This window comes from Carassius carassius, chromosome 1 (genome assembly GCF_963082965.1).
Source record: "Carassius carassius chromosome 1, fCarCar2.1, whole genome shotgun sequence".
NCBI lineage: Eukaryota > Metazoa > Chordata > Actinopteri > Cypriniformes > Cyprinidae > Carassius > Carassius carassius.
Window position 1 is genome coordinate 52,032,342 of NC_081755.1, and position 12,760 is coordinate 52,045,101.

The 12,760-nt window shown below is 39.7% G+C and overlaps 2 protein-coding genes across 3 annotated transcripts in view; both read right to left on the reverse strand.

The window, feature by feature from the left end:
* The window catches only part of LOC132095041 (gastrula zinc finger protein XlCGF8.2DB-like), a 92,026-nt gene that overhangs the window by 59,688 nt on the left and 19,578 nt on the right, over positions 1-12,760 (reverse strand). The window contains exon 2 of one of the 2 annotated variants that reach the window (XM_059499825.1): positions 12,321-12,483. The exons of the other annotated variant lie outside the window; for it this stretch is intronic. The gene's annotated coding sequence lies outside the window, so the exon portion shown is untranslated. Of the gene's footprint in view, positions 1-12,320; positions 12,484-12,760 lie in introns of those variants that run through there. 2 annotated transcript variants of the gene reach the window in all.
* On the reverse strand, positions 11,788-12,459 carry LOC132131843 (zinc finger protein 723-like). Its single transcript, XM_059544005.1, has 2 exons — positions 12,443-12,459; positions 11,788-12,358 (listed from the first exon to the last, which is right to left on the reverse strand). The coding sequence occupies exons 1-2, from the start codon at positions 12,457-12,459 to the stop codon at positions 11,830-11,832; spliced, it is 546 nt and encodes a 181-aa protein (XP_059399988.1). The 3' UTR covers positions 11,788-11,829.

The following is a 12,760-nucleotide window of genomic DNA, read 5'->3' on the forward strand; positions in this document are numbered from 1 at the left end:
GACTCCCATCCAACATAGGGAACAAATAGGGCAATTGATTTCTGCTATGATGCTACCAAAACGACTAGCAATAATAAAATGTCAAGCACACAAGAAGGGAAATGACTATGTCATTAAAGGAAACAATGCAGCAGATTTAGAAGCTAAAAAAGCTTCAGGGTGTCAGGTAGCAATATTAGCACCTGTTGTACTTATCGAACCTCATCCTCAATTGGATAACATTATTCGAATTCAACAACAAGCAGGCCCTTATGAACAATCAATGTGGCATCAAAGGGGAGCTAAAAAAGACTCACAGGACATCTGGCGTACACATGAAGGACACATTGTTGCACCTACTTCACTGTTGAATATTCTTATTACAGATGCACATGGTTTTGACCATTGTGCAAGGGGAGAAGTAGTGAGAAAAATTAAACATCAAGGATATTGGTCTCCTCATTTATATGCAATGGTGGATGAATTTTTGTCCACATGTGAAGTATGTGCTAAATACAATGTAAGAAAAGGCATAGTGACACCAATAGGTCATATTCCAACACCTGAAGGCCCCTTTAAACATCTTGTATGCGATTATGTGAATATGACAAAACGTGTACAAGGCAAAAGATACATGCTTGTTATCATAGACAGGTTTAGCAGATGGGTGGAGGCGGTACCATCCGCAGATCTAGGAGCAGGAACGGTAATAAAATTTCTAACAAGAGAGGTAATTCCTAGATTTGGGATTCCATCAGAAATAAGTTCAGATAATGGGTCAGCATTCATACAAAAAACTGTGAAACAAGTATTGCAACAATTAAGAATAAAACAGAGACTAGGATGCGTTTATAGACCTCAATCACAAGGGTCAGTGGAGAGGGTTAATGGAGTTATCAAGGCCAAAATAAACAAAATATGTGAAAGTACTAAACTTAATTGGATTGATGCATTACCGCTCGCACTAATGAGTTATTGCATGCAAACTAACAGGAACACGCATTTAACACCGCATGAAATGCTTACGGGTCGACCCATGCCTGAGCCATATTGTAGAGGTCCCTATAAAGGACCGCCTCTAGAACAATTACAAATGGAACTTCGTTCTTATATGAAGAAATTAACTGCCATACATAAAGCTATCTATTTACAGGAAAAAAGAAAAGAGCCCAGAGAGGAATCGGAGACTGCCTGTCCAGTTGTTCCAGGGGACCAAGTTTATCTGAGGGTATTCCGGAGAAAATGGAATGAGCCCAGGAGAGAAGGACCCTACACAGTGGTGAGAGTTACTCCAACAGCAGTCCAAGTGGAAGGAAGCACAACCTGGTATCATCTAAACCACTGTACTAGAGTTCCCACAGGAAAGGCAGAAAGAAAGGAAAACAGTCAACCAGACAATGCAGGAGAGAGCAATGAGGAAAAATCAGAGACACACGATGAAGTGCAAACTGAAGAGAGCTCACCAAAAGATACACAAGGAGCTTCTTTCCTCCTGTCAGACAAACTGTGTAACAGTTGACAGTTACATTTTGTCCCATTAGCTTTCAGGGTGTGCATTATTTAATCCTGTCACTAGGGGTGCTCTAGCCAGTGAGTTGCCTAGTAGCATAAAAGGGTAAGAGAAGAAGTATGGAGTAGGAAGTATGTGTTAACCACATGGAGGAGTATTCTCACCAATGCTGTCTTGCTCATTTCCCTCATTTGAGGAACCTGAGGTTCTTTAACTCAAATGTAAGTGATCTTGTTAGTACCTTATTTGTATATATGATGTTGGGTAATGTTTATGTAAATATGGGATGAGTAAATGTGTTAATGGTGGCACTAAGGTTATGTTTGTTTGATGCAGAGGGTTCAACATGCAGGCCTGAGCTGGCAGCTGGACTATTGATAGGCCCTTGATCAAAAATGGGATTAACTGTCTTCGTCTTGTCCACAACAACTTTTTGCCATCTATGGTTCATTTTATAAACTACAGTTCATATTACGGACAGTTATTTGGGAAGCTCGGTTGCAGGCAGATGGGGCCTCTTCCCCAATTTCATCTTGCTTCTACGTCACTTAAGACTGAACCTTGAGTAGCCAAAGACACTGCTACAGAAGTCTGAACTGAACTGTTTGATTTTTTCCATGCAACTGTGTAACTATATGTACATTGTGAGTTACTGACTGTATGTTGATTTGTGGTGCAATACACGTGGCTCATTGAAATGAGAAAGTCTCTGGTCCCTTAATTATGTAGCATCAAAAACATTATTTTAAAATCTGGTGTTACATAATATATGGCACCCGAACAGGGACCTGAAAGAAAAAGCAAAACTTGATTGAATCTTGAAGAGAGACACAAATTCTGCTTTCAATGAGGCATGCCACATATGTGTTTTATTGTGACCCATATTTTGAGGTGTCATCCCATCAACTTGGTTCTTTAAAGCTAAGGTTAATTTTAGTGGTTTGTTAGTTGCAAAATGGCCTTCATTCAAAGAGAGGCAGAGGGTGATGTTCCTTTAAGCCCAGACTATTCTTCAGAAAATTTCACTAGGCATCGTGAGCCTGTCCGAGACCTTATTCATTCTCTCAGTAATTTATATCTTGAAAATGAACAAGAAAATGTAGAACAAGAAGGTGATTTTGATGATTCTCTGTTACTCCCTCCTCCTGAAAATGAAGAAGATGAAAGTCTATTAACCATGATAATGGCCTCAAGAATGCATAAAGTTGAAAATAGAATAGAGGGTTTAGAAGGTTCCTCTGATGTTCATTTTAAAGATATGCAACGCCAGTTGAATGAGCAAAGTAATCGGATAACTGCTATTGAAGGGCAGTTGCAACATATGTTAGACCTGCATAAGGACCATCACACAGATATGCAGCATTTAGAAAACTCACTATCTGCCAAATTTGAGGCTGGATGCAGCCAAGTAAAAGTCACCTTGGAAACTAAAGTTCAGGAGTTGGGACAAGTGACTATGGATTGCCTGAAACGGAGAGATGGCCAGCTGAGATCTCTAATTCAGTCTTCTGGGGGAGCCACGTCTACTCCAGGTTTTAACCACACTGTAGCAACCCATAGTTCTTTTCGACCTGTACATTGCCAGACCCCCATCAAACTAGAGTTTCCAAAGTTCGGAAGTTTAGATGGAGAAGATCCTATTACGTATCTTGAGCGATGCGATGAGTATCTGGCTATACAGCCTCTGAATGATGTTGAAATTTTATCCATGCTTCCTTCTGTATTAACGGATACAGCTAAAGACTGGTGGTTGGCAGAGAAGAAGAAAGTAAGAACATGGTCACAATTTAAGTCTGCTTTCCTTCAATCCTTTTTATCTGAAGATCATGAAGTTGAGGTGGAGAGAAGAATAAGAGAAAGGAAACAAAGAATTGATGAAAGCATCAGGACGTTTGCGTACCAGTACAGAGCACATGTTTGAGGTTGAAGCCAGCTATGACAGAGCGTGAGATTCTTCAAGCAGCACTCCGGAACTGCAATCCAAGGATAGCCAGTATTTTGAGAGGTACTGCAACTACTGTGGATGAGCTGGTACGTGTAGGAACGCTCATAGAGAGAGATATGAGTGAGGAGAGAGCCTTCTGGAGGCAAAGACATCAAGAAAACACCTCTAAGCCGGCTGAAACCAATAAATTCCCAAGAGGACGACAATCTAATCCACATATTGCCGTCTTTTCAGAGAACGACGGAAAGCTGATAACAACCTTAATATTGCCCATAACTATCAAAGGCCACCAATATCAAGCAATACTGGATACTGGAAGCACTTATTCATTAGTGCAAGAGTCATGTTGGCAACAATTGACATCAAAACATGAAGTCATGCAATCAAGTAGAGGACAGTCGTTTTCCCTTGCTAATGGTTATGTACAGACAGCCTTAGGAAAGATATCTTGGCAAAGTACAATCCATGGTCATAACTATCCTCTAAGAGCCTATGTGATGAGAGACTCTGACTTGACTTTCTCAGTTGTATTGGGACTTGAGTTTCTGATGACTTCAGGAATCCTCCTTGATTTTAAAAACTCTACGTATACACTGCCTGAAGAATGAGATAGAATCCACTCCTTCAACACTTCTTCACCCTCGCCGACAGTTAGTCTGCACCTTGCATTACCTTTAGTGCCAATGACTTCCCCTACGCTTGCCACCATAAAGGACTTAGTAGATCGAGCTGATGCTTCCAAAGCGCAAAGACGTCAACTAGAAGGTCTTATGCTTGATTGGCCAACAGTATGCACAGATAATTTAGGACAGACCACTTTAATTTATCACCGGATCCATACCCTCGATGAGGTACCTGTGCGTAAGAAAGCTTACCCTGTTTCTGTCTCCAAGCAAAAGTTCATAGATGAAGAAGTAGTAAATATGCTTAAAAAAGGCATTATAAGGCCTTCTGTATCCCCTTGGGCAGCACCAGTAGTCTTAGTGCCAAAGAAGGATGGTAGTACCCGTTTCTGTGTTGACTACCGAGCATTAAATTCCAAGACTCCTCTTGATGGATTTCCAATGCCACAGATTCAAGATATCCTGGAGTCCTTGTATGGAGCGACTGTATTCAGCACATTGGACCTTAAGTCTGGTTACTGGCAGGTAGGAATGGATGAAGACAGTATACAAAAAACTGCTTTTGTCACCAAAAACAACCAGTATGAATTTGTTTGTCTTCCTTTCGGCCTCAAAAACGCTGCTGCAACCTTTCAAAGACTAATGAACAACGTTCTGAGAGAGTATTTAGGGAAGTTCTGTTTTGTTTATCTTGATGACATTGTGATATATTCCAAAAACATTCAAGACCACTTCCAACATCTCAAACAACTCTTTGCCAAACTGGAAGCTTCAGGATTAACACTCAACCTCAAGAAGTGTTCCATGCTGCAAAAAACCATCACATATCTAGGACATGTTGTTTCGGAAGAAGGGGTCCGTACCGAATCTGCTAAAGTCAAAGCAGTCCGTGATTTTCCGGTACCCAAAAATGTCAAGGAGGTACAGAGGTTTGTGGGTCTTGCAAGTTGGTACCATCGTTTCATTTCTCACTTTTCTGAGCGAGCAGCACCTTTACATGCACTAAAGGCTAAAGACACTGCTTGGGATTGGACCATTGAGTGTCAGAATGCTTTTGATGATCTTAAAAATGCGCTCCAACAAGCATCAGTTTTAATGCCACCTGACTTCACTAAGGACTTTAAAGTACAAACTGATGCTAGTGATATAGGATTAGGAGCTGTGCTGACCCAAGATATTGATGGTTTAGAGCATGTCATCGCCTATGCTTCAAGACTTGTACAGGGAGCAGAAAAATCTTATTCTACAGCAGAAAAAGAGTGTCTGGCCGTGGTGTGGGCTGTAGAAAAGTGGAGGCAGTACCTGGAGGGAAGGAATTTGGAAGTACTTACAGACCATTCAGCCCTGACTTGGGTATTTAATCAGCCTAAACCATCTTCCCGTTTGACCAGGTGGGCTTTAAGGCTGCAAAGTTTTAACTTTACGGTTAAGTACCGTAAGGGATCATATAACGTTGTACCGGATGCCCTATCCAGAGGAATACCTGTGCAAGAAGTGGTAGGCCACATTGCCCTATGTCAACCCACAAAACCAGACCCTAATTTACCAGTCAGTTGGGATGAGATTGGGAAGCCTCAAAAGCTTGATTCTTCTTTACAGTCTTTATGGGAGTCAGCCAAGCAACCCAATACCAATCCAAACCGTATTGCTTACATTGTGCAGAATGACTACTTGTTTCGCAGGGTACCTGGCAAGCAACAAGAGAGCACTAGTCAATTAGTCATACCTGCATCACTGAGGGAAGCATTTTTGCAATTTGCTCATTCAAACCCATTGAGCGGACACTTGGGAAGAATGAAAACCTTACGGAGGCTACTTGACAATGTTTATTGGCCTGAGATTCGTAAAGACGTTTGGAGTTTTTGTACCCAATGTAAGACATGTCAAGCCTACAAACCAAGAATCTCTAAGCTATCTGGATTGTTACAGTCAACCCCAGTGGTAGAGCCTGGCTATATGCTTGGAGTAGATTTGATGGGTCCTTTCCCAAGAAGCCCACGATCCAATGAATTCTTATTAGTCTTTGTGGATTATTGCAGTAAGTGGGTAGAACTCTTTGCTCTACGGTCTTCTAAAACTCATCTGATAACTAACATTCTGACAAAAGAAATGTTCACACGATGGGGAGCTCCGGCATATTTAGTTTCTGACCGTGGGCCTCAGTTCACTGCCCAGCTACTCAACGATACCTGCAAACGATGGGGTGTAGTTCAAAAACTCACTACAGCTTATCATCCCCAGACCAACTTAACTGAGAGGGTCAACAGGACCTTGAAAACGATGATAGCATCTTACGTCCATGACAATCACCGTGACTGGGACAAGTGGATACCAGAATTCCGGTATGCCATTAATTCAGCATGGCAAGAAAGCACGGCTCTCACTCCGGCAGAGATTGCACTAGGGCGTAAGTTAAAAGGTCCACTTGAGCGGTTAATTCGTAAGCCGCCTAATCCCGATCATGTAGCCTACAGCACTGTTGAGAGACAGAAAGCTCTTATTGACCAAGTGAGAAAGAAGACTAGTCAAGCCCAAGAGAGGCAAGGCAAATACTACAATAAACGTAGAAAGGTCGAATCCTTTGAAGAAGGAGATCTGGTGTGGATCCTTACTCACCCTCTGTCTCGTGCTGCTGACTATTTTATGGCCAAGTTAGCTCCAAAATGGCAAGGTCCTGCAAAAATCTTGAAAAGGGTTAATAATGTCAATTACAAGGTTGTAATGCTTGACAACCCGAGTCAAATTGATACTTACCATGTTGAAAAGCTAAAGAGATTTTTTGGGACTAATTGGTTTTTTTTTTTTTTTTTTTTTTTTTTGGGGAAGGGGTGTGTAACAGTTGACAGTTACATTTTGTCCCATTAGCTTTCAGGGTGTGCATTATTTAATCCTGTCACTAGGGGTGCTCTAGCCAGTGAGTTGCCTAGTAGCATAAAAGGGTAAGAGAAGAAGTATGGAGTAGGAAGTATGTGTTAACCACATGGAGGAGTATTCTCACCAATGCTGTCTTGCTCATTTCCCTCATTTGAGGAACCTGAGGTTCTTTAACTCAAATGTAAGTGATCTTGTTAGTACCTTATTTGTATATATGATGTTGGGTAATGTTTATGTAAATATGGGATGAGTAAATGTGTTAATGGTGGCACTAAGGTTATGTTTGTTTGATGCAGAGGGTTCAACATGCAGGCCTGAGCTGGCAGCTGGACTATTGATAGGCCCTTGATCAAAAATGGGATTAACTGTCTTCGTCTTGTCCACAACAACTTTTTGCCATCTATGGTTCATTTGATAAACCACAGTTCATATTACGGACAGTTATTTGGGAAGCTCGGTTGCAGGCAGATGGGGCCTCTTCCCCAATTTCATCTTGCTTCTACGTCACTTAAGACTGAACCTTGAGTAGCCAAAGACACTGCTACAGAAGTCTGAACTGAACTGTTTGATTTTTTCCATGCAACTGTGTAACTATATGTACATTGTGAGTTACTGACTGTATGTTGATTTGTGGTGCAATACACGTGGCTCATTGAAATGAGAAAGTCTCTGGTCCCTTAATTATGTAGCATCAAAAACATTATTTTAAAATCTGGTGTTACAACTGGAGAGGACAGAGAATAAGTCTGACAACATGTCTGAAGACCATCCTATGCCTAATGCATCTCATAATGCAGACTCAAACTCAACCGATAGAAAGCAACCTGACTTCCCTTCCATTGACTTTTCAACCTTTGAACAAAAGTGACAATGTAATCAATTCAACAGAACCAATGATAATCAAAATTTGTAGAGACATGTTCAAGGTGATGAAGACATTAGTCAAATTGATGCATTATGGGATACAGCCCAAAATAATGAATGGTATAAATGGGCAGCCTTTACAGCTAAAGAAACAGGAAAAGAAAATTGCTTGCTGTGCTCCAAATCTCCGTTAAACAAAGTAATAGCCATACCAAATCCATATGACTACCGAAACTGTGCCCAATTTGGGAGAAACTTTTGTCATTTGCTGGAATGTACAAAACTGAGGAGAAACATATGGTCAGACATACATACAGGGCCTTTGTTTAGAATAAATCAAGCAGGGGGCCTCCCCTCTCTAGGGAGGTATTAAAATTGTAATCATAAGGAAAAGTTTGACTATGTGGAACCGCCCCATTTAGTGTATTTAAGGGTGATACCAAATAACATTCGGGAGATCTCCTTGCAAGGACTCTCGGCTTTATTTTCTGTAAAATAAAGTCTTTTCTTCTGAGAGAAAAATCCCTGATTGAGTGTGATTCTTCAGAGAACTGGTAGACGACACCACATCATGGGCCTCTTGGCTGCATCTCTGATCAGTCTTCTCCTTGTATGAGCTGAAAGTTTAGAGGGACGGCCAGGTCTTAGTAGATTTGCAGTGGTCTGATACTCCTTCCATTTCAATACAATACAAAAAAAAGCTTCACAGTGCTCCTTGGGATGTTTAAAGCTTGGGAAATCTTTTTGTATCCAAATCCGGCTTTAAACTTCTCCACAACAGAATCACGGACCTGCCTGGTGTGTTCCTTGTTCTTCATCATGCTCTCTGCGCTTTAAACGGACCTCTGAGACTATCACAGTGCAGGTGCATTAATACGGAGACTTGATTACACACAGGTGGATTCTATTTATCATCATTAGTCATTTAGACCAACATTGGATCATTCAGAGATCCTCACTGAACTTCTGGAGAGAGTTTACTGCACTGAAAGTAAAGGGGCTAAATAATTTTGCACGCCCAATTTTTCAGTTTTGTATTTGTTAAAAAAGTTTGAAATATCCAATAAATTTCGTTCCACTTCATGATTGTGTCCCACTTGTTGTTGATTCTTCACAAAAAAGTACAGTGTCGTATGTTTATGTTTGAAGCCTGAAATGTGGCAAAAGGTTGCAAAGTTCAAGGGGGCCGAATACTTTCGCAAGGCACTGTATATATATATATATATATATATATATATATATATATATATATATATATATATATATATATATATATATATATATATATATATATATTTAGTTATATTGCTGTTGGACTACTGTTTTATTCTTTTTTTCTATTTAAATGCCTTTTTTTATTTTACAATATTGTGGCTGCACTTCATAAAAAAAAAAAAAATATATATATATATATATATATATATATATATATATATATATATATATATATTCCTGTATTTATTTAGTTAAATTGCTGTTGCACTACTGTTTTATACAGTTCAATTTAAACATCAAAAATTATTTAAAATAAATGGCTTCCATTTCATGTATTTATTCATGTTTTACAAAGGGTTTAACCTGAGCCAGACTTTACCAAAATGATAATATCACAGTTATTTAGGCGTAGTATGATCTTTTCCTTTTTTCTTTTAACACACTGGTATCGGTACTCGGTATTGGCCGATACCCAAAGCACGAGTATCGGAATCGGTATCGGGAGGGAAAAAATGGTATCCGAACATTTCCAGTGATCAGTCTAGGCTGGTCCCTGGAGTGTACGATCACACCGGTCAGTGCATGACGTGAAATTCAAATGTGCTGGCGCTGAACCAGAGACAGGCACGCTCAGAGCTGTAATCACAACTTTTCAGTGTTTGCAACCACATAATGTTTATTTTAGGTTTCAGACATATAAGTACTAAAAAAAAAACAATACATTTAGAGTTTGTAAAATACACAAAATACACAAAAAAGGAAGAGGCAATAATAATCCTTTCCATTATAATAAGACACATTTTATTCATATCAGATACACATTGTTTAAGTAACTTTAAAGTTTACCCTATTATTCTCCCAGTTCACCAGCCACTTACTTTTATGTATTTCGGGAGAAGTGGATGAATTTACATGTTGTAAATCCAACAGATCCGATTCTCTGAAAATGACATAAAAGTAGATCATCATTCATTCAGCTCTGTTGTTGCTAAGGTATGTCACGTGACAAGCAATGACGCGTCACCATGGAAACCATAAAGTGACACATCTAAATAATGGTCGCCTTGGAAAAACTCACACTGGGGGGTCAGCCAGAATATTTTAAATTTACGTGTGAAAGGGTTAATTCAATACTTGTTAAAGGGTGTTTGCAGAAAAGTCTGATACAAATATAAAAATATATATATATATTTTAATTCAATTTGTAATTTTGTCCCAGACATTACGAGATTACGTCAGCATCAGGTGGGGTGGGGGAGGTGCGGGGTTGCAGCGCATTTATCATGGGGGTCGCGGGCTAAAAGGTTTGGGAACCCCTGCTCTAGATTATGCTTATTTTGCCAAAATCAAATCTTATCATGCCTTTTTAATTATTTAATTAGGACAGAAAGGTCAGACTTTGCTTAGACAAAAGTCTTGTCACTTAACAGAAATAATGTACAGTACAGAGCATAAAGTCATGGTGCAGTGGAAAAATAATTAATATTGTGTGTGAATCCCATGAGATTGGAGGACTGCATCCATACGTCTCGTCGGCAATGACTCAAATAACTTACTAATAAAGTAATCTTGAATGGCAAAGAAAGCATTGTTGCAGGACTCATCAAGATTCTTTGGTTTCATCTTCAATGCCTCCTCCTTCATCTTACCCCAGACATGCTCAATAATGTTCATGTCTGATGACTGGGCTGGCCAATCCTGGAGCACCTTGACCTTCTTTGCTTCCAGGAACTTTGATGTGGAGATTGAAGTATGAGAAGGAGCACCATCGTACTGAAGAATTTGCTCTCTCTTGTGTTTTGGATTGTAATGGGCAGCAAGAATGTCTTGATACCTCAGGCTGTTGATGTCGCCATCCGCTCTGCAGATCTCCCGCATGCCCCATACCATGATTTTTCCTCCACCGAACTTGACTGTTTTCTCTTTGTGAATCTTGGGTCAATGCGGGTTCCAATAGGTCTTCTGCAGTATTTGCGACGATTTTGATGCAGTTCACTAGATTCATCAGAAAAATCAACCTTCTGCAACTTTTCCATAGTCCATACTTCCTGCAAGCTGTGGGCTTTGGCAAATGCAACACCATTTTTTTATTGTCTTCTGTTTAATGCTGGATTCTGAGCACTAATTCGGCCATTGAGACCACTGCGTGAGAGAATTTGACAAACTGTTCTTGTAGATAGAGGGGTTTCTGGTGACCAGTTCTTATGTAGCTCTGCTGCAGTTGAAAAAGGGCTGGCCATGGACTGTCAAGCCAACAAACGGTCCTCTCAAACAGTTGTCTTACGGGGTCTACCTGACCTGGGCCTGTCATGAACTTAACCAGTTTCTTCACATCTTTTCTTATCCTCTCCACTTGATGTTTAGATACATTAAAGATGTCTGCCACCTCAGCAGGAGACTTGGTCTTCAGGCTCTTGATGATCAGCATTTTGGTATGTGGTTGAATCCTTGGCATGCTGTCAGAGGTCAGGATGCATTTCAAATGAAGGTTGGATGTGCTGGGGTTTTTCTACACACATGGTAATGTGTTAATTATAGTATTTGTCACAGGTGACGCTCTAATCTATGATTGGTTGAATGCTTTAAAGATATGACAAGATTTTGTTTTGGAAAAATAAGCGTAATCTAGAGGCCTTTGCCTTTCATATAAGCCACTTCTGATTCCAAATGATCAACTAGAAGTCAAGTTATTATTTGTTTTTCCTGCAACTTGGATAGGCGACAAGATCTTTGTCAGGGAGTGTATAAGGTTTCTCTCCAGTGTGAATCCTCTCATGTGTTTTCAGACTTAATGAATCACTGAATCTCTTGTCACAGTTTTAACACTTAAACGGTTTCTCTCTAGAGTGAATCATTTCATGTGTTTTCAGATTTGATGACCGACTGAATCTCTTGTCACAGTGTGAACACTTGTAAGGTTTCTCTCCAGTGTGAATCCTCTCATGTGTTTTCAGACTTGATGAATCACTGAATCTCTCGTCACATTGAGAACACTTATAAGGTTTCTCTCCAGTGTGAATCCTCTCATGTGTTTTCAGACTTGATGAAACCCTGAATCTCTCGTCACAGTGTGAACACTTGTAAGGTTTCTCTCCAGTGTGGATTCTCTCATGTTTTTTCAGACTTGATGAAACCCTGAATATCTTAACACAGTGTGAACACTTGTAAGGTTTCTCTCCAGTGTGAATCCTCTCATGTGTTTTCAGATTTGCAAACTGATTAAATCTCTGGTCACAGTGTGAACACTTATAAGGTTTCTCTCCAGTGTGGATTCTCTCATGTTTTTTCAGACTTGATGAATTACTGAATCTCTTTCCACACTGAGTGCAGTTGAAATATTTCTTGGCTCTTTTTTTTCTTTAAAACTTTCTGTTTGCTTTGAGAACAACTCAAAGGTTTTCCTCTAGTTTTGACATGATTTTTCTCCTCAACTTCACTTGATTCTTCATACTCCTCTTTTTCTTCAATGAACTCTGAAACAAAAGTAAAAAAGTATTTATTTTTGGTAACTTGTTAAAAGCTGAGAAAAAGTAAACCTAAAAGTGACCACATTCAATGTTTAACGTCTGTAAATACACACTTTATTTATTTTTCTTCTTTGCTTCAGATTTAATGGACACAACTCTGTAAACATAAAATGAACATGATGTCCCGTCTTTAAGCTGTATAAAACAAGAAATATAAAATTTTTACTAGGGCTGTGATGGTGGTAGATTTTTACCACTGCTGTGGTAATGCCAATGTCACAGC